Here is a 22,183-nt window from a genome sequence, read left to right as displayed (position 1 = left end):
GACTATGTTGATAAAGAGTAACTCCAGTCAGATGCTTTGTTTGGATTATTAGCCTTGTTTAGATTCTAGTCCTTGCAGTGCAGTGTTAGGCCGAATTCAGACGACCGTAGTATACGTCCGTGTGAAGGCCGTTAAAACAACGGCCGTCACACGGACGCATCTATTTCAATGGGGCCGTTGTTTCATCGGACCGTGTGAAGGGTACGTTGAAAAATAGTACATATCCTATTTTCTTCCATTTTCATGGATCCTTCGATAGACCTAAGTCTATGGAGATCCATGAAAACAGTACCTGCACGGGGGCAACTCGGACATGAAAAATGGCAGTTTTTCACGTCTGAGTTTCACCACGTTCGTCTGAATTCGGCCTTATACTGTATAAGATAGCGATGCCAGAATACAGATATTCAACACCAATGGTTGATTGGGCACCACTTATCTCAGACTGAAATATACATAGAGCAGTTGTTATCATCCTACCCGCAACCCTCTTTGGTAGAGTAGTTTCTACTCTATCCTGTGACATGGTCGGAGTTAAATTAGAATAAAAGGTAGTTAGCAAAACCCACATGATGTTAATATTAAATGTGCACTACAATGTACCAAGTTTTAGGGCCCTGTAGTTAGTAACCTATTATTTCATATTTTTAACATTTAATGTCCCTTCTGTTGGTTCAATGCTGATAGACTTGACTAAAAAAGGTAAGATTTTCCTCAATAGCAAATCTTTCAAAACTGCAAATATCCCAGATCCATTTGCAAATGTATACTGACGAATCCTTGTGCATCCCATTGACTTACGATAAGCCCATCATGTTTCTTGCGTATTTTTTGTATTTTTTATGGGAAGCCGTGACGGACTGGGAAAAATGTAACCTACAACTATAAACACTTAATACAATTGTTTTAATAAATGTATAACAATGTCTTTATATGAAAAAAATGACATTATACATCTGAATTACTCTGAATATATACAATATATTGACTAGCGGCCTGTACAAAGCAGCTTCACACACAATCTGAAAAAACAGCCTCTTAAAATCTCTCGGAAATAGCGCCATACCAGAGAGAACACATCCCCAGAAAATAGATGAACCATATCTTCTCTAAAAACCAGGAAAAGAGATAACTATTGAACAGTCACCCTTGATATGAAACGTGAGCCTCATATTAACACGAGTTTTACTAGAGCCCAAAACAGTAGCAATTTTTCTTCGCTCGACTTGTACGATTCCATTTTAACAGAGAAGACAGTTACACAACATAACATTATTATAGTCCTAAATGGAATAGTATACAAGCCACCATTGCATTTTCCTCCCTCTTTTCCTTCCTTCCTTCATGTGACAGATATATAGGCATCTGTGAGATTGTATCACACAAGTGCCATGTAGAAAATATATTAAACACAAAAAATATTATAATACACTTGTGTCCATAAATAAGATTCTCTGAAGAGAACTGTACTTGTAGGAATTAAAAGGCAAATTCTTTTTTTGTAATTTTGGCAGCAACTAAGGATCTCACCAATGAAGAACGTTAACATAAGTCATTATTAGTCCCTAATGAGACCCATGGCAGTGGGATAATGCCTGCTAAATTCTCATAGAGATTGCACTGGAGAAAGATCTTCATGTTCATCATTTTCCTGCTGGAGTTCATGTAATTTTTACCGGTGACTTCTTGTGAGCACAGAGTAAGCTGACATAGGGCACCCCAATAAAAGCCCACTTTTCACTTGGCCAGAATTTAATGACAGGCCCTTGCTCTGGAATTTCAGATGCAGCATCAAAGTAAGCGAAGCAGACACAGCCAAGATAAGCAGCCAGACAGATGAGAATGTGCCTGCAAGACATAAGAAACGTAATAAACTTCCCACTCCGATACAGCTCTTTATTTATTATCCATGAAAGTCCCTGTCTATAGCTCACCACACATTCATCAGGGGCATAGCTAGGGGGGGGCAGGCGTAGCATGTACCCGGGGGCAACTAGGTTGTAGGGAAGGGGGCGCCGTGGCAGAGCAGCTGATCGGTGCCCTGTATGTCGGACATCAGCAGTCATCGTTAGGAAGAGCCAGGAGTTCATGCGGCAGCGTTCTGACTGGGGTCTGTGATGGCCCGGGAGTGGACCACTCCAGTCACCTGACCTCGCTGGTCCACTCCCTGGCTGTCACTGACCCTAGTCAGAGGGAAGTCCGCCGTATGACCTCCTCGGCTCCTGCGTTGAGTCACGTCAGGCAGAGCGGAGAGTGGTAGAGGTAGGCTACTGCTCTCTGCTCTGTTTACAGTGTGGCACTATTAACAAGGGGTGGGGACTGTGGCGCTATTTACAAGGAGAGTGGTGGGCTGTGTGTGGCACTATCTACAAAGGGGGAGTGTGGTGCTATTTACAAGGAGGGGGGAGGGGGCCGCTATCTACAAAGGGGTCAGCGGGCTGTGTGTGGCACTACCTACAAGGAGGGCTGTGTTTGTGCTGTTTACAAGGGGGGCCCTGTGTGACACTATCTACAAGGCGGGCCGTGTTTAGCACTATTTACAAGGGGGTCAGTGTGTCGCTATTTACAAGGGGGTCAGTGTGGCGCTATTTACAAGGGGGTCAGTGTGGCGCTATATACAAGCGGGGGCTGTGTGTCGCTATATACAAGCGGAGGATGTGTGTGGCACTATCTACAACAGGGGGGCTGTGTGTGGCACTATCTACAACAGGGGGGCTGTGTGTGGCACTATCTACAACAGGGGGCTGTGTGGCACTATCTACAACACGGGGGCTGTGTGGGGCACTATCTACAACAGGGGGGCTGTGTGGCACTATCTACAACAGGGGGGCTGTGTGGCACTATCTACAACAGGGGGGCTGTGTGGCACTATCTACAAGGGGGGCTGTGTGTGGCGCTATTTAAAAGGGGGGCCGTGTGGCACTATCTACAGCAGGGGGGTTGCGTGGCGTTAACTACAAGGGGGGGCTGTGTGTGGTGCTATCTACAGGGAGCTGTGTGAGGCACTATCTACAAGGGGCTGTGTGTGGCACTATCTAGAAGGGGCTGTGTGTGGCACTATCTAGAAGGGGCTGTGTGTGGCCCCTTTAATTTATTTTCTTCTAATTTATTGTTATGGTATCTCCCTTATAGAACTATATCGCTTGTAAAATGTACAAATAATTTTATGCTCGAGTTACATTAAAAAAAATTGTGAAACAAAATTACACCTCATTGATTGGTAGAGCAAGCAAACACGGCGAGGGGGAAGGAGATGTTGGGAAAGAAGTTTGTGGGGGCGCCAATCTGAATCTTTGCCCCGGGTGTAGGAGAACCTAGCTACACCTCTGCATTCATTTACATGTGTTATTTAGAAAACATACATTATTTTGATACATTTTACAAGTTCTCATTCTACTACGATACATTCTTAACCAAGAGGTTGTCACAGGGTAAGACATGAGCCTATCAACCGATCGTATTAATATTAGTCCAACTATGTCCTCTAATGCAAAAGTGGATTACAATGAGTTATAATGAGAATTGCAGTGCGTGAGAAATCAAACTATTAGCCTGGCATGTTATCACAATGATGTGCTCCAGTTCTGTCACATTTTGTCTCCTCTGAATGTACCACCTATATTTATAAAACAGTACAAGGATATGACCCCTGGTAGTTGGCGGGCACAATATACAATTACACAAGAAAAGGTTGCCTGCAAGCAACCAAGCCCAGTTTCCCAACTACCAAAAATATATAGTAAAATAAATAACCTTTATTCAGCTACGTATAGCTAGACAGACCACAACAATGGGTTAAAATTATCACTACCTGATGACCGGACGTAAACATATGTTCCCTGTGTTAACAGGCACATGTAGTAATTGACATAGGAGCACTAGTATCTTCCCTAGCCAGTTAGATTATTAAAGTAACTAATATATGACAGTAAGTCCGGTCAGCGGTGAGTGTTTAAAATCTTAGCAGCCCCCCCCCCGACATGTTTCGCTACTAAGTAGCGTCCTCAGGGGTACACGGGGCTAATGGCGGCGCGAAATGGAAGAGATCCTGATATAGATGTGTAAGATGACAGATCTGAGGGTGTGTCAGGTCAGGCAGCCTATGACAGCAAGGAAGACACTATGGCCTCTCAGCTGTAGCTGACCAACGAATAAACAAGGGGATAAGATACTCCAATGGGAGACAGGAAGCGGCGCATGCGTATAGCGGTGAAACAAAGACTTAGTGCAATCGACATCACCCGGACAGTAACTGTCCGAGTGAGTTTCGGGCGCATGCGTAAATAAACAAATTTTCAACTTAGTGCCAGCAAGTTCACTCTACCAGCCCAGGATTTAATCAATGGATAAAGAGGTATGTAAATTTCTGTCATCATTGGACTGCCGAGGACCGGCATATGTGCATTCTCAGGACAAGTTGGTACTACAGAGAATAAGGATAAGGGGCCTATGGCTATGTAAAGGTGGAATAGATATTTACTTGCACCAAAAAACAAAGTGCAAAAATTAATATAGTAACAGAAAAAGCGAGACCCATACATGTCCTATATCACAACAACCATAAGTATAGAATTAAACTGACAGCACCTATGCCGTAAATCAAATTACAAGCAGAGTTTTAATATAAGCAAGTAGATTATTCCGATTTGATGTTCAGGATATCACTGAGAAATAGCGCATGCGTATTACTGGGGTAGACGAACTTAGAATTAGGGCTAGAAAGGGCCGCCTCCTGTATAGAATGTGGTAGAAATATTAAATATTAAATAGCAAGACTAATCCCCTATATATAGAAAACTGCTATTCGCGAGCTTTGACAGTACTCCAAAGATCCCCATATGAAGACATGTAATACATCTGACAAACATCTCAGGATCAATAGTAGATATAGTGTGTCTGTGACAACAAGCCGCTGCCACTATGTGGTCAAGATGGTGGTATAGTTATAAACGTATCACCAGACCATAACATTAGAATATGCATGGTCATCATATTATTTGGAAAAATTCTTAAAGTACCTATAATTCACTTGGTATATGGCAGGTACACGATAGTATTGAAGTTTTTATATATGTATATGTGTCTCTCCAACCACCTAGTAGTGTGGATAGAGATGAAACAGAAAATGAAATCTCAATTCATTGCTGTAAAGTCAAAGAAACGCACTAAAGGTAAAGCCCTCATTTAGACCTGAGGGAGACATGGTGTTAAGTCGGTGAATCCACCGCGCCTCTTCTTGCAGAAGTCTCCGGTCTAGATTACCCGCTCTAGGGCCCATTTTGATTTGGGCAATGCCCCAGAACTTGAGCAGCTTAGGGTTACCCCCATGAAACTTAGCAATATGTCTTGAAAGAGTCGTATCCTCATTACAATTTATAGTACTTATATGTCTGGAAACCCGTCTTCTCAACTCCTGAATGGTTTTACCCACATATAGCTTCGGGCAGGGACATTTGGCAATATAGACAACCCCACTGCTCTGGCAATTAAAAAATTGTTCTATTCGGTATAATTTACCATCGATAGGATTGGAGAAGTTCTTAACGGTCGGCATCAGGGGGCAGAAAGAGCATCTGCCACACGGATGAAAACCCTTTAATGGTGATTTAAGCCATGTGGAAGGAGTGTTAGATTGTCTAGAATAATGGCTATGTACTAGGATCTCCCGTAAGTTCTTTCCCCTACGGTAGGTGACACTAGGATTAGCCATCACTGCATCCTTAAGGTCAGGGTCAGCAGTGAGGATAGCCCAATGTTTTTTTAGAATTTGGACAACCTGGGGAGAACAGGCATCAAAGGTGCCTATGCAACGAATGGCACTGGATGATCCGGTTTTAGTAGATTTATTCCCCTTGTTCGATAATAGGTCGCTTCTCTCAGAGGCCCTCGCCCTAGCATATGCCCTGTGTAGCCACTTTTTTGGGTAGCCACGTGCTCTAAACTTATTGAAGAGTCCATCGCATTCAGCTTGAAAGGATAGTTCGTTAGAACAGTTGCGTCTGGCCCTCAAATACTGGCCTATGGGTATCCCTTTCTTAAGGGCAGGAGGGTGGTGGCTTTGCCAATGTAACAGGCTATTGGTCGCAGTAGCCTTACGAAAAATGTCCGTTTGGACACCGCCATCAGGATCCAAGGAAATCTTGAGATCAAGAAAATTAATAGCATGATCATGAATTTCATACGTAAATTTCATGCCAATAGAATTGGCGTTGAGCATAGACATGAAGTCACCAAAAGTGTTGACATCCCCATCCCAAAGGATGAGAATGTCATCAATGTATCTTCCCCAGAAAGAAATATGTGAAGTGAAAGAAAGAAGATTATCAGAAAAAACAATGGTGTCTTCCCACCACCCCAAAAAAAGATTCGCGTAAGTGGGTGCACAGACTGTGCCCATGGCCGTGCCCTTAATTTGATGATAATATTTATGATCAAAAATGAAATAATTGTGAGTAAGTAAAAAACGTAGGAGTGACAGAACAAAATCGTTGTGTCTTTGGAATTGAGTGCCTTTGGTGTTTAAGAAATATTTAACAGCATTGAGTCCTAAATCGTGCTGAATATTGGTATATAGTGACTCCACGTCTATGCTCGCAATCATAGTGGTAGGAGTAACATTGATCTCATGGATCCTGGTGACTGTGTCCTTAGTGTCCCTCAAGTAGGAGGATAGAGAGGAGACAAATGGTGTTAATATCTCATTGACATAGAGACTGATGCCCTGTGTTAGGCTGTCGTTACCCGACACAATGGGTCTTCCAGGGAGAGGAGAGGTTGCTTTATGAACCTTTGGCAACGCGTAAAAGGTTGCCAAAGTAGGAGTAGAATTATAGAGGCATTTAAATTCATCAGTAGTAATGAGGTTCTCGTTCTTGGCAATATTTAGGAGGGTATACAATTCGGACAGGTAATTAGCCATGGGATTACCTCCCAAGGTGACATAGGTGGTATTGTCATCAAGTAACCTATGAACCATGCTGACATAGTCAGCATGGCTCATGATCACTATATTACCCCCCTTGTCGGAGGGCTTGAGGACTAAATTATCGTCTCTGCATAAATCATCCAATGCCCGTCTTTCATCGTTACTAAGATTACTAAAGGTACTAGACCTAGTAGGTTTTAATTTTTTAAGGTCATTACACACCATCCTGACAAAGGTGTCGATATGGCTATACTGTGAGAATGGAGGTGTGAGCTTGGACTTGGGACGCAGAGTCGAAAGTGGTCCAACAGCATCCATGACACCGAATTCGCTCTCATAGAGCAAGCTCTCCAGATCTCTCAGGGTATTGGATTCTGCACGGTCTTGAGATGTTCTCTCAGATATATTCCCCTTAAAATACTTATGTGGGGCCAATTTCCGTGCAAAGAGGTTAATGTCCTTTACCCATACAAATTCGTCATAGGGTGGAGTTGGAGTGTATGACAAGCCCTTCTTAAGCAAGGTTAGTTGGTGAGAATTGAGTTGACAGGGGGATAGATTTATTATCTGCATCTCATCATCCCTTAGTGCCTGTATATTGGATGTTACGGTTTTATCCCCCAGTTCAGACTTACTGTCATATATTAGTTACTTTAATAATCTAACTGGCTAGGGAAGATACTAGTGCTCCTATGTCAATTACTACATGTGCCTGTTAACACAGGGAACATATGTTTACGTCCGGTCATCAGGTAGTGATAATTTTAACCCATTGTTGTGGTCTGTCTAGCTATACGTAGCTGAATAAAGGTTATTTATTTTACTATATATTTTTGGTAGTTGGGAAACTGGGCTTGGTTGCTTGCAGGCAACCTTACCTATATTTATAAGGCACTGATCCTATGTCCACAACTGTAGGATCATTCTGTGTGATGCCACCTTTACAGTGGTTACCCACAAATCCTCGTACACAAGGTTGCATTTACAAAAACATTTTTTAGTCATTCTAAGCGTAACCTTTTTACAGCAAAACATTTATCTCTGTTCATTTTTGTTGTAGCCAGCTTTGAGATCTATACAGTGTAATGTAAGATATGTTTGTCTCCTGCTGCCAAATATATGCCTGTATACAATGCCAAAAAAAATAGGGGCCTGCATATATTACTTTGCTATCATTCCATCATATACTGTTTTATGATTAATCTACTTACCATACACAATGGAGGTAGGGGAAGTTGAAATGAGCCCACATTTCACAAAATGCCTTATCACTGATCCAGCAGACTAGTGCCAATGTCCACCAAAATCCAGACATAAGGCCTAACTTGTAAACCCTCATGTTGTCACACCTAGAAGATATAAATAATGAGATTATAAGGCATATAACAGTGGTTAAAGGGGTCTTCCGCACTTGTTGTTTTTTTTTTTTTTTTAAATCTAGCCCTCTTATTTATGAACACTAAGAGGGCATTCCAAATACATGTTTTAAAAGAAAATCCTCCCCTACGGTGCCTACTGACCTAAACGCTGCTGCAGGTAAACATTGCAACAGCGCTCAGGTCCGTACATAGACTCCTGTTTCACTTTCTGTGCAATTTAAGGATGTTCCCACTGCATACGGAAAATTTTCATGTGACATACGGAAAATTTATGACAGTTACTGCATGGACTCACTCTCTGTGCACAGACCGTGAGAGAGGAGGGGAGGCCATGTACAAGCCTAAGCACCACTACAATGTTTACATACAGCGGCGCTCAGGTCAGTGGGCACCAAAGGGAGGGATGGAGAGCTATATTTTTTAACGCATGTAATTGGAAAGCCCTCTTATTCTTCGTGCATAAGAGTTAGGTTAAAAAAGAAAAAAGCCCAGGAAATCCCTTTTAATACCAATATTATTAGGTAACATTCGCAAACGAAAATAACTATTACTGATACTGTGCCGTATATATCCCTCATATAAGACAATAGAGGATGAAATAGGGTTTGCATTAAAGTATTTTAGCCTCCATCATCCTATATGTTGGACATATGGCTCTATAATAGGAAATCCAAACATCAGCAAAACATAAAAGTATACAAAGAAGCTGTTCAACAATTGCTTGGGGAGAGGGATCACATAATCCCTACTGACAATATAATTAGGTGTTACTTCTGCTTCCATAGTCACGCACTGAAAATTACTTAAATACAATTATTCTTTCAATCTATGAATATTTTGCCCGGAAGTTTTACAGTATATAGTGGGGGTGAAATATATTGAAGTGTACATTATAACAGAGGCCAACAAGAGAATCATTATCATAGAGACAGCCTTCAGAGCTGCTATGGGATCTATGGAGAAATAAGGCCCCAGCTCAAGTTGGCCCCTTTTCCATGAACAGTGTGAATTTTTGTAGTGTTTCCATCCTGCATAAATATCAGAGAATTAGCAAACAACAGAGGGTAATGTCCCTTTGTCTTCAAAATGGATTGGGGGGGGGGGCAAGAGAAAACTAGTAATGGGACTTTCTATTCTAGGACCGAAAATGACCCACAGAAAGGCAGCTCATGTTGAATTTTTCTAAGGGCCCCTCTATTCCATTTGAGCTCCCCTGGTCTCAAAGTAAACCACTGGGAGATTTGCACTATTGGACAGAGCAGTTTATCTTTTAGTCCCTTCTTTAGACATGCATCACAATAACTGCTGCACTAAATCTCCTCAAAAAAACAGAAAAAAGGGCCAAACTTACTATATGGGTTGGTAGACACCAGTTCCCAACAGGAGGCAGACAAGTAAAAAATGCTACAGAGGGAGGGGGCTCAGGTGCATTAAATAGTGATATATCCACTCCCACTAGTTTTGAGGGGAGTGGCTGCTCAGTGTTATCACTGCACACAACGAAAGCTTCAAATAATGTGCCAGTTGCAAGGTGCAGCGTATCTTGCCAGATCACAACCTATTAGTCACGCCCATACTATTAGATCAGACGGGCTGCCCTGCATGCCACACCAAACAATGGCACACTAAACTCTCCCAACATTATAAGACCTGGCTGCATCCTGAAAAAAGTGTATACAGTAAATGTATCTGTAATGACAGGTATAGGGAAACAGACAAGTGAGCCCTAATCTACCCGCCACTCAGTCCCTGCCTACTTGCAACGACCCGCCCTAGGCGACGGGGTACAACTGGGCGACGGTCCCTACACTCAGTAAGTGCACGACAGACAACCAGACAAGGAAACACAGAACAAAGGGAAACGGGGCAGTTGCCCACGGCAAAACACCGTGAGCAACAAGAGTAGTAAACGAGCCGAGTCAAACCAGGAGAGTACGAGGTGCCAAACGCAGAGCAGGAGAGTAGTGAACAAGCCGAGTCAAACCAGGAGTGTACGAGGTACCAAACGCAGAGCAGAAGAGTAGTCAGTAAGCCAGGGTCAATACGAAGCAGGGACAAGTAGTTCAAGAAGCTGCAGCAGGGCCAGGAAACCAACAGAGAAGAATCAGAAGCAAGGAGGAACAGGAAAGGCAGGTATAAATAGACAGAGGGCGGGAGCTAGCTCCGTCTGGCCAGGCTGTGATAGGCTCTCCCACTCCTAAGCCTGCCATCCTGAGTGGTGGAAGATGGAGTCAGTCTCACAGACATAGAAGAAGGTGCAGACTGATTACCTATGGGCGTGGATACAGAAGCTGTGCCTGGCAGATCCTTAACAGTATCCATGAAAAACTTGAGGTATTAGTTGTTATTTTGGCAAAAATACGCAAGCTCGCAACCCAACGTTAAGGGTCCTCACCGTCTTGCGAGAACCTATGCTAGAATTTTTCGTTCCCTACATAAAAGCAATACACAGAAAAAAGGGGGACATAGATATACTCAAAAAAACACAGAAAAGGCCATACTTACTAAATGGGTTGGTAGACACCAGTTCAACAGGACGCAGACAAGTCAAATATGCTACAGATCTTATCATTTGAAGCACATTATTTGAAGCTTTGGTTGTGTGCAGTGATAACACTGAGCAGCCACTCCCCTCAAGACCAGTGGTAGTGGATATCACTATTTAATGCACCTGAGCCCCCTCCCTCTGTAGCATTTTTTACTTGTCTGCATCCTGTTGGGAACTGGTGACTACCAATCTATTTAGTAAGTATGGCCTTTTTTTGTGGTTTGTTGAGTATATCTATATCCCCATTTTTTCGGTGTATTACTAAATCTCCTCAGGCAGCATGTAACAAGCAGATTAGAATATACTGATTACTTTAAAAAAAATAATAATTTGTGAAAGACGTGTGGGGAGAATTCTAAGAAGAGTGTATATCTAGCGAAAGCAATATCTGACATTCTGCGTAAGAGGGACAGCATGAAGGATCAGATGTCACTTTCCAGGAAATATGAGGCCGCATGTTTGTGAACAATGACAGTGCTGAAATGGCACTATTTATCAGCATCTACAGTGCTGTGCACAGAGGAAGCAGCAGACAAGGGTTTTAGGAGCAATCCTTCTGTGTCAGGCTATGCATGTTAGTTAAATCCTTGTACACAACGTAGAATTTACAAAAAATATTTTTACATTTCTAAGCGGAACCTTTTTTTAGCAAAACATATAGTTATCTCTGTTCATTTTTGTTGTAGCCAGCGTTGAGATCTATACACTGTAATGTAAGATATGTTTGTCTCCGTGCCCAATGAGCCGCCCCAATTACAGTAAAAAAACAGATCCTAAAGAAAATTGTAAGATAATAAAATCCCCCAATGGTCGCTTATGACTCACAGATTTTGCTGCATACTAGCTAGAACTGCTTCTTTAACAGAACATGGCCACCAATTACAGCAAAACCTCATTTATTACTTGCAGTTTTGCAGAGTTTATTTTCTTTGTGACTGTAGTGTCACTTTGTGCTTGTCTCCTAAGATTGTGTCCTATGCCAACATATGCAAAGAGCAATTCTATTTAATAGGCTGAAAAAAATGACAAGCTACTATTCCATTGGAACAGGACGCCAGAATCCCTGCATGATCGCCATGAGGTATGTTAGAGATGCAGGGAAGATGTGGGTACCCTATCTCGTATTTTGGTGGAGCTGTCAATAATTGACCTCTTTTTGAAAGGCCATTAATTACTTAAACAATAAGTTACTACTGCCCTTGCCCCAGTCATGGGCCCTATTTCCTATATGTCCTCGTTCTATCTCCTACCTTAAATGGGATCTGGTTCATTTTTTTATTCAAGCAGCTCGCCAGGTCATCCCTAGAAACTGGAAATCTAGCGGTTCTCCCACTATCTCTAAATGGTAAAATACATTTTCCGGGATATGTAGGATGGAGGAATTGGTTGCTGGTTACACTAGCCAGAGTCACAAATTTTATAATACCTGGCGTCTGTGGCTTCGATACAAAGATTCCACTTAATTCCCCACTTGGCTATCTGAGGTAGCTGTCACCTGAGTTCCATAACTCTTTGTAATTGGAATGGACACCCCCCCCTTTTTTTTAAAAATTCGACACTACTTGTGTTTCCCTGCTTCCCTTTGTCCATTGCGATTTGGTAAATGTTTCCTTATGACAATTCATACTGTTTTGTTGTAGTACGGTGATCATGCATTTTGTCAAGCCCATTGTTGTTGCTGCATTACTGCTCTTTGCCTGTATCAATTAAAGTGATTGCACCATATTTTATAGGCTGGTACATATATCCATAAGACACATCCTAGGAGACTCATTATTTACTTACATGTCCAGACGTTGCAATAGTGAAGAACATTATTTAACCCCATTTAGTTAACATGTCTGTCAACATTGTCAAAATCATATACCTCTAGCTCTTAAAATTCACACAGAGAAGTTTATAGAAGCCATATATGGTTTATTTGAACATACTCACCTCTTGAGCTCAGTAATAAGTAGAATAGTACAAGGTATTCCCAGTGTCATTAGAGATATACTATTTATTACAGGTTTGACAAATGCCAAAACTGTGGTGATTCCAGAGAGTACTCCGACAACTGCTTTAAATCTCCATCTATGATAAAAGAGATGAAAAAAAACATCATTTAGCAAATGTTTTTCTATTTATTCTGTATAAACAACTTTTAAGGCCTCCTGAAGCTTGGCTTTAGCAAATGCAGATTAATATTATTAATGTGATCAATGTGTGATTGTTGGGAGCCGAAATGTTAGGACCCCAGTGATGCCTAGAATAAAGAGACTGTTACTGGCACAATGCCACTCCCAACCATTAATAACATGTAGTATTATGCAGAGTTTCAAGCTTCCTTCCTTGCCTTGCAGTCTTGTAAGATCTGACTTGCTGTTATGAATCAATAGTCTACAGGTTGTTGTAAAAATTACTGGAATCCTCTTGCATTTCATATAATAAGGATATGTAGAGAATTGGTATTTAGGATATTCCCTTATGCATTTTTATACTAAGGTGAAGCCTCACTGTAATACTGACTTTACTAAGTTAATATTTAAAGGGGTTATGTGGGGACCGAAAAGTATTAGCAGCGTACTCACTGCAGTATGTGAGTACACCCGCTAACATACATTCCTGTCCCCTGTCGCGCTCATTATGAGATTTTGCTAGCTTTTTTTAGCGCTGGCGGGCTACCGGAAGTCTAGTTGCACAGACTTCCTTGATGATGACACGACACTTCGTCATGTGGCCGGTCCACACTGTACTCTGTGTAATCACTGTACAACTGCTACTGCTTTTGCATGAGTACAGCGGGGTTGGTCACATGACGAAGAGTCGTATCGCCATCAAAGAAGTCTGTGCAACTAGAATTCTGGTCCAGAATGTATATTGGTGAGTGTACTCACATTCTGCAGTGAGTACACTGCTATTAATTTTTGGTCCACACATAACACCTTTAACTTTATTAAGAATATACACTACTCTGCTCAATAATTGGGAAAAGTGCTATATTCTAAAGAAATGCCACAAGCTGTTTATAACAGAATTTTCATGTTTAGTTAGTTGTCATAGTTTTAGCGAAAATATATATTGTAGACTGGCATTAGGACGACCTACCAGGAGGGTTGTGTAATGTGATCAGATATAGGTAAAAGGAAAATAGTGAAAATATGCAATGCATCCCACCAAGTATAAGAATAATTCACCTCGAGACTTGACAATTGCCATTTGTGCATCAGGGTTACTATTTCATTCAAAAACTGAAAAGATGTATTTTCTAACCACACGTTGTACACTTCAAAGTCATGAATATCAACAATGTTTTTTTTTGTTAAAAATTGGATGATCATATTGAATCATAAGTATTACACAGATACAGATGACACAAATTCTACCTTGACGCTGAAAATAAAAGTCTGTACAAAATGTCCCTAGTATCTACCAGATACTGCCTTTCAGTAATTAGAAATACATAAAAAAATAAGAAATGGTACATTATGATCAGGCACTACAGTTATGCAGAGCAAATCTGCACAGTTTGCCAAAACTCACCTCCACTTCTTAATGATAACATAAATGGCTGCAGTAGATTCTGCATCGTCACTGCTTACTCTGCAGTCTTTATTGGCAGAATACTATAAACAGCACATAGAGAAAAGAAACAGGGCACTCGGGACCCCTATACTAGTAATCAGTTGGAATCAAAGAAGTGAGAGCCCCAGCGATCAAACATTTATCACCTTTCCCTTTCAGAGTATGTTCACACGCAGTGTTTTCAGACGTAATTCGGGCGTTTTACGCCTCGAATTACGCCTGAAAAAACGTCTCTATTACGCCTACAAACATCTGCCCATTGCTTTCAATGGGTTTTATAGTGTTCTGTACCCACGGGGTGTTATTTTACGCGTTGCTGTCAAAATATGGCGCGTAAAAAGACGCCCGCGAAAAAGAAGTGCATGTCACTTCTTGGGACGTTTTTGGAGCTGTTTTTCATTGACTCCATTGAAAAACAGCTCCAATAACGTCCGTAAAATACGCCACGAAAAATGCGAGTTGCTACAAAAAAGTCTGAAAATCAAACCTCTAGGAGTGGAATCCCCAGCTAAAGTGTTGCTGACACTTTGGCCGCGGATTCTTCTGCTGGCGGAGCCCCTGACATCACTGTCCAAACACAGTGACGTCAGGGGATCCTCCTGGACCGGAGTGTGATGTCAGGGGCAACCCCAGAGCAGATCACTAGTATAGGCTCTGCTCCGGAACTCTGGGGAAGCCACTGACATCAGTGTCCATATATGGACAGTGATGTCAGGGGCTTGCCCAGAGCTGGAGTACCGGAGCAGAGCCGCTTCTAGCACTCTGCTTGGGATTCCAGCTCTGCTCCTGACATCACTGTCCATGTATGGACAGAGATATCAGGGGCAACCCCAGAGCTGGAGTCCCGGGCAGAGCGCTAGTAGCGCTCTTCCTGGGACTCCAGCTGTGCTCCTGACATCACTGTCCAAATATGGACAGTGATGTCAGGGCAACCCCAGAGCCAGAGTCCCAGGAACAGTGCTACTAGCGCTCTGCCTGGGACTCCACCACTGTTCCTGACATCACTGTTCATATATGCACAGTGATGTCAGGGGCAACCCCAGAGCCAGAGTCCTGGGCAGAGCGCTAGTAGGACAGTGATGTCAGAGGCTTCCCCAGAGCCTATACTAGTGCTCTGCCCGGGACTCCAGCTCTTGGGAAGCCCCAGACATCACTGTACTTATATGAACAGCGATGTCAGGAGATTCCACAGAGTCCCGGAGCAGAGCCTATACTAGCGGCTCTGTGTCCCGCATGTTTGAGACCCCTGCTCAGTGCATAAACATGGCGGAAACTAGTTGTACTGTTGTCTATACATGTAGACATGTGGTAGAAGATAGATGAAATGTAAATATACTTGATAGCAAAACATGACAAGTTCTCTTTGGTTACCTGTCGTTACGGAAGACTCTTGGAAGGTGTCTTTTAGGAAACCACATTGCTAATGCAGACATTAGTACCCACAGAATGGCCAACTCATCCAGCATCTGCCCCAGGAAACTAAGTGTTGCATGAAAGTATACTGACCCTATACCTGCATAAACAAAGGGAGAAACACACTCATTTTACTACAGTTCTGAAGTAGTCATTTTTAAGTATTCACAGAAAGTGGCTAAATATATTTTAACTAAACTGCACCAGACATAGACAAATAATTCACAACACTGTAATAAAGTATCACAGGCAGTTGAAGCTGAATCCATTGCAGTATAGGCAGTATAACTTTGAGGGATGAAGAACACAGTAGAGGCAGACATACAGCCTGTGCAACCTAAGAGGAGCCCAGAGGAGGGCAGGGGCCACTCTGATCGCAGGGGATTTTAAAACAAGTATCTTCTTTTTCACGGACCCTCCCCCTACTTACACTTTCCACAGGTCTCTCATAGCTGCTATGGCTGATAGCTGATAATGCAGTATCTGTGTGTCTGAGCAGTCTACAGCCACAGATGGAGGAGCAAGGGAAAGGAGTCCTGCAGGCTTCAGTACAGGTAGTTAACCTCTCCACAGGGAATTATATAACTTATTATTCTACCCTGGACCACCAGGGATGTCATCATAAAAAGTGTTATCCCACCACAACAACTTATCACCGATCCACAAGATAGGTGATAAATGTTTAATCGCTGGGGTGTATCACTGGTGGAACCCTCACCAATCAAGAGAACAGGGTCCCAAGACCCGTGAATGGACAAAGTGATGGACATGCATGCGCGCTGCCGCTCCATTCTTTCTCTATGGAACTGCAGTTCATTCAAGGCAGTCAGGAGCCCCATTCTCTTAATCGGTGGGGGTCAAAGCAGAGGAAGCCCCAGCGATCAAATACTTATCTATCCTGTGGATAGGTGATAAGTTGTTGTGGTGAGAACTCCTTTAAACCGTTTACTGCCCTAGAATACCAGGGATGCTACGATTAAGCCGTTCACTGCCATATACCACCAGGGATGTTACCCATTGCTGCAGGGGAAAGTTAAAGGGGTTTTCCAGTGACACTTAATTTTCGGGGCGGGATGCGCATGAGCACTGAGGAATTTCATTAACACGAACAAAATGGAGCGGGCATTGAGGCATAAGCAAAGAATTGAAAGGGGCGGGTATTGAGGAGCATGTGGACCAATAGGAAGCGTCAAACCCGGGTATATGTCAAAAGTCCCGGGTTTGAGGCTTCCTATTGGTCCGTCACATTTATTCTCTGCTTATGCTTCAATGCCGGCATAATTTTATTCAAGTTCATGGTATTCCTCAGTGCTCGTGCCCTTCCCGCCCCGAAAAAAATATTGGGGCAAGCAACGCACAGACATTGAGAAATAGCATGAACTTGAAGAGAATTATGCCGGTATTGAAGCATAAACAAAGAATGAACGACACGGGCATTGAGACTGTGGACCAATAGGAAGCCTCAAACCCAGGTAAACATCAGAAGTCCCGGGTGTGAGGCATCCTATTGGTCCACAGCCTCCTTAATGCCCGAGCGGTTTATTCTCTGCTTATGCTTCAATGACAGACATGTGTCTGTACTCAGTGAGGTATCGACACAGGTCTGTCTGCATAATAACGCTCGTGCACGAGCGTATGTCGAAGAAAAAAAGCAGTATGATGAAAAGCAGAACTTCCGGCCGGTCAGAGGTAGGGTGAATAGGAACAAATGCGTTCTGATTTTTGACAGAATGTATATTAGGAAGTTGAATACATCTTAACATAGAGTATTAGTACAAAAATATTGTATTCCTGGAAAACCCCTTTAAGCATATCTGGCCATTTTCCTAAGGGATAACAGAAAAAAAATATTATTTTTACAGGCATTATTCATATTGAATATGAGACGATGAAAGTTGTGGGTATCCTGGTGAATGGAGCTCAGATTATGTTATTGCCATGGGCCCTCAGTTGTATGTGTCTGCCCCTGATGTATATATACTGAATGGCCACTTTATTAGAGACACCTGCCCTTTCACGATTGGAGCTTCCATTTATGTAAATTTGACATGTGACCCCGGACTGCAGCATAAAATCAAGTGAGCAAGTTTAATCCACATTAGAATGGAAAAATTGAGCGAATGTGAGCGAACGAGGCATGGTCATCAGTGCAAGACTAGCCAGGAACAGTATTTCAAAAACTGCCAACCTTGTGGGGTTTTCTCGTGCAACACTGTTGAGAGTATACTGAGAATGGTGTAATTAATGAAAAACATTCAGTGAAAGGGGATCCTGTAGATGTCGACGAAAGGGGTCATTAACTCTCCTCTCCCGCTTTCTGACCACAATCTTCTCTCCTTTACTATCAAATATTCTTTGCCTCCTCAGGTCATCCCTACGTATCAGACATACAGAAATCTACATGCCATTAACACTGTGAAATTCATAGACAGTCTACAGTCCTCATTGTCCCCTATCTCTTCCCTCTCCTGTCCCAATCTGGCTGCCAAACTTTACAATAACACTCTCAAAAATGCATTGGATGAAGCAGCCCCCCCTACACTCCGAACCACCGGACAAAGACGACGACAACCCTGGCACATGCCTCAATCCCGCTTTCTTCAGCGGTGCTTGAGATGTGCCGAACGACTGTGGAGAAAATCGTATTTGGATGCAGATTTCCTCCATTACAAATTTATGCTCAAAACTTACAACTCTGCCCTTCACCGAGCCAAACAAGTCTATTTCACTTCCCTCATCTCCACACTATCTAATAATCCAAAACGCCTCTTTGATACTTTTCACTCCCTCCTTAGTCCTAAAGTGCAGACGCCGATCACAGATCTCTGTGCTGAAGACCTGGCCAATTATTTGAAAGTTAAAATTGACAACATCCGGCATGATATTATCTCCCAGTCCCCTAGTAACATCGATCCCCTTCCCTCCCGCTCTCCCTCTTCTTCACTCACTGCATTTGACCCAATAACTGAACAAGAAGTCTCGAGGCTCCTCCCTTCTTCTCATCCTACTACCTGCCCTAGTGATCCTGTCCCCTCACACCTCCTCCAGTCCCTCTCACCAGCTGTTACTAGTCACCTGACTCAAATATTTAACCTCTCTCTTTCCTCTGGTATCTTTCCCTCCGCTTTTAAACATGCCATTATAAACCCATTACTGAAAAAACCAACTCTTGACCCATCCAGCGCTGCTAACTACCGACCAGTCTCTAATCTGCCCTTCATCTCCAAACTCCTGGAACGCTTGGTCTACTCTCGCCTTATCCGCTATCTCTCTGCTAACTCCATTCTTGAACCCTTACAATCTGGTTTCCGCACTCTACACTCCACAGAAACTGCCCTTACTAAAGTCTCAAATGATCTCTTGGCAGCTAAATCGGACGGTAAATCCTCTCTCCTGATTCTTTTGGATCTCTCTGCAGCCTTTGACACTGTAGACCACAAACTCCTACTTAACATGCTCCACTCTATTGGCCTCAAGGACGCGGCTCTCTCTTGGTTTTCCTCCTATCTCTCTGACCGCTCATTCAGTGTGTCATTTTCTGGTTCCACTTCTTCTCCTCTTCCCCTTGCTATCGGGGTTCCTCAGGGATCAGTCCTAGGTCCGCTGCTCTTTTCTCTCTACACAGCTCCTATTGGACAAACCATCAGCAAATTTGGCGTCCAGTACCATCTCTACGCTGATGACACCCAATTATATATCTCTTCCCGTGATATCACCCCTGCTCTAATACAGAACACCAGTGATTGTCTGTCCACTGTCTCTAACATCATGTCTTCTCTCTATCTGAAACTGAATCTTTCTAAAACTGAGCTCCTTGTGTTCCCACCATCTACTAACCTCCCTAAACCTGATGTCTCCATCTCTGTGTGTGGCACTACCATCACTCCTAAGCAGCACGCCCGCTGTCTCTGGGTTATTTTTGACTCAGATCTTTCCTTTACTCCTCACATTCAATCACTTTCACGCTCCTGTCATTTTCACCTCAAAAACATCTCCAGAATCCGCTCTTTTCTTACGGAGGAAACAGCCAAAACTCTCATTGTTGCTCTGATTCACTCTCGTCTTGACTACTGTAACTCATTACTAGTCGGTCTTCCCTTCACTAAACTCTCCCCTCTACAATCTATCCTCAATGCAGCAGCCAGGCTCATCTTTATGACCAACCGCTACACCAACGCCTCTAATCTGTGCCAGTCACTGCACTGGTTGCCCATCCCCTTCCGAATAAAATTCAAACTTATTACTCTCACCCACAAAGCTCTCCACAGTGCTGCACCTCCTTACATCTCCTCCCTCATCTCTGTCTACCACCCTACTCGGGCTCTACGTTCTGCCAACGACCTTAGATTAAAATCCTCCATAATCCGAACCTCCCACTCCCGTCTCCAAGATTTCTCTCGTGCTGCACCCATCCTCTGGAATGCGCTACCCCAGACAATTCCGATTAATTCCCAATATCCACAGTTTTAAAGGTGCCCTGAAAACACATCTATTTAGACAGGCCTATAACATTCCCTAATCTGACTCCTTTCCATGGCCCTCCTTTTAGATTAGTCATCAGAATAAGATTCCCTCACACTGCTTCTCTTCATGTCCGTCATACACGGATACTGGCTGGTGACCGGCTCATGCAGCTTTATGTTACCACCGCATGTGTATAAAAATGGCCGGACCATTGTACAGAACAAACACTGTTACACTTTGTGTCTCCCTTATGTCCTCATAGATTGTAAGCTCTTGCGAGCAGGGTCCTCACTCCCCAGGTTTGAATTGTAAATGAACTTTGTCACTATGTAATGTCTGATATTGTTTGTTTCATGTCCCCTCTAAATTGTAAAGTGCTGCGTAATATGTTTGCGCTATATAAATAAAGATTATTATTATTATTATTATTATTATTATTATTATTATTATTATTAGAGGAGGGTGTCAAGAATCGTTCTGACGAACATTTGGTGCAAAGACAAGCAAATTGCTGCTGAATACAAAGCTGGTGCTCCAACTGCAGTGTCCGAACGCACAACTCCATTCCTTAGCATGGATGAACAGCAGACGACAGTATTACAGGCCCTCAAGCTTATTGGCCGTAGGGACTATGACTGTGGGTCTTTGGCCGTTACTATTCCCACCCTCCCTCCCTGTTGACCGTTATGTGTGTGTTTTTTTGTTTTTTTTTAAATAAATAAAAAATTAAATATATAAAAAAAACAAAAAGATATCAATTTAGCTCCTATGTGTAGACATTTTTCCCGTCCCTCAGTTGAACTTGATGGACATGTGTCTTTTTTCAGCCATACTGACTATGTAACTATGTGTAACGTCCATGGCCGCAGGCCTTCGGGTTCACTCACCTCCCGACGCCCGCAGCCATGGATGCGTGAGCGCTGGTCCCTGCCTCCTTCCTAGGAGACGCCAGCGCTCACTTCCGCTCCGTCCTGCTGTGTCCCGTAGGGTGCGCGCGCTCGCTCGCGCACGGCCTTAAAGGGCCAGCGCGCGCACAAATTATCAGTCATCATCATCAACTGCCCTAATTTCCTGGTCTATAAGAAGGCCCCAGGCCTTCTGATCGTTGCCTGAGCGTTGTTAGTCTATCCCAGTCTGTCTCGCAAATGGTCCCTTAGTGTTTCCCGTTCCAGCTGTTGCCCGTGCCCTGTTACCCATTCCTGTATTCCGTATTGTTCTAGTTCCTGTGCCTACCTGCGTTGGAGTAGTGTCGTCTGCCACGTCCAGTGTCGTCTGCCACGTCCAGTGTCGTCTGCCACGTCCAGTGTCATTTGCCACGTCCAGTGTCTTCTGCCACGTCCAGTGCCTTCTGCCACGTCCAGTGTCGTCTGTCACGTCCAGTGTCTTCTGCTCCATCGGATACTGCCCGCCACGTCTGGCGCCACCTGCCGCACCAGCCTCCATCCGTACTGAAGCCACAGCCACCGTCCGGACTATTTCAGGTACCAAAGCGCTGACTTTCGCATAGACTGTGACCTGGTCAGCTGCCTCCCCGCTACGGCGGAGCGGCCTAGTGGGTCCACATACCCCGTGTCCGTGACAGTACGCTCAGGCCATGGAACCCGCTGGCCAGCCCAAGACCGCAGTACAGAAGATTCAGACAGAGATACATGACCTACGCACACGTCAGGATCAACTCCTTGAGGCGGTGAATTCTATCCTGGTCCGCCTGGATCTACTTGCTGTGCCACTGCCCGTTGCTCCTCCTGTTTGTTCCAGATCCACAGTTCCTCTGCCCCTTCCTCCTCGCTACGACGGTGACCCCAGAGCATGTAGAGGATTTCTCAATCAATGCACGGTGCATTTTAGGCTACGGCCTCATCTCTTCCCCTCCGAGGAGGCCAAAGTGGC

At 43.5% G+C, this 22,183-nt stretch overlaps 1 protein-coding gene across 1 annotated transcript in view; it reads right to left on the bottom strand.

Annotated features, from left to right (window-relative positions):
- Positions 1-887: 887 nt before the first annotated feature.
- Positions 888-22,183, bottom strand: part of ACER2 (alkaline ceramidase 2) — a 31,864-nt gene continuing 10,568 nt past the window's right edge. The window contains exons 3-6 of the mRNA XM_075851754.1: positions 15,788-15,929; positions 12,788-12,925; positions 8,137-8,274; positions 888-1,848 (exon numbers count right to left, since the gene is read on the bottom strand). Of these exons, the coding sequence (XP_075707869.1) occupies positions 1,662-1,848; positions 8,137-8,274; positions 12,788-12,925; positions 15,788-15,929 (605 nt within the window). The 3' untranslated portion in view covers positions 888-1,661. The remainder of the gene's footprint in view (positions 1,849-8,136; positions 8,275-12,787; positions 12,926-15,787; positions 15,930-22,183) is intronic.

Source organism: Rhinoderma darwinii, chromosome 1, assembly GCF_050947455.1.
Source record: "Rhinoderma darwinii isolate aRhiDar2 chromosome 1, aRhiDar2.hap1, whole genome shotgun sequence".
Lineage (NCBI taxonomy): Eukaryota > Metazoa > Chordata > Amphibia > Anura > Rhinodermatidae > Rhinoderma > Rhinoderma darwinii.
The sequence above is the reverse complement of the archived record's forward strand: the minus strand, read 5'-3'. Positions and strand labels throughout refer to the sequence as shown.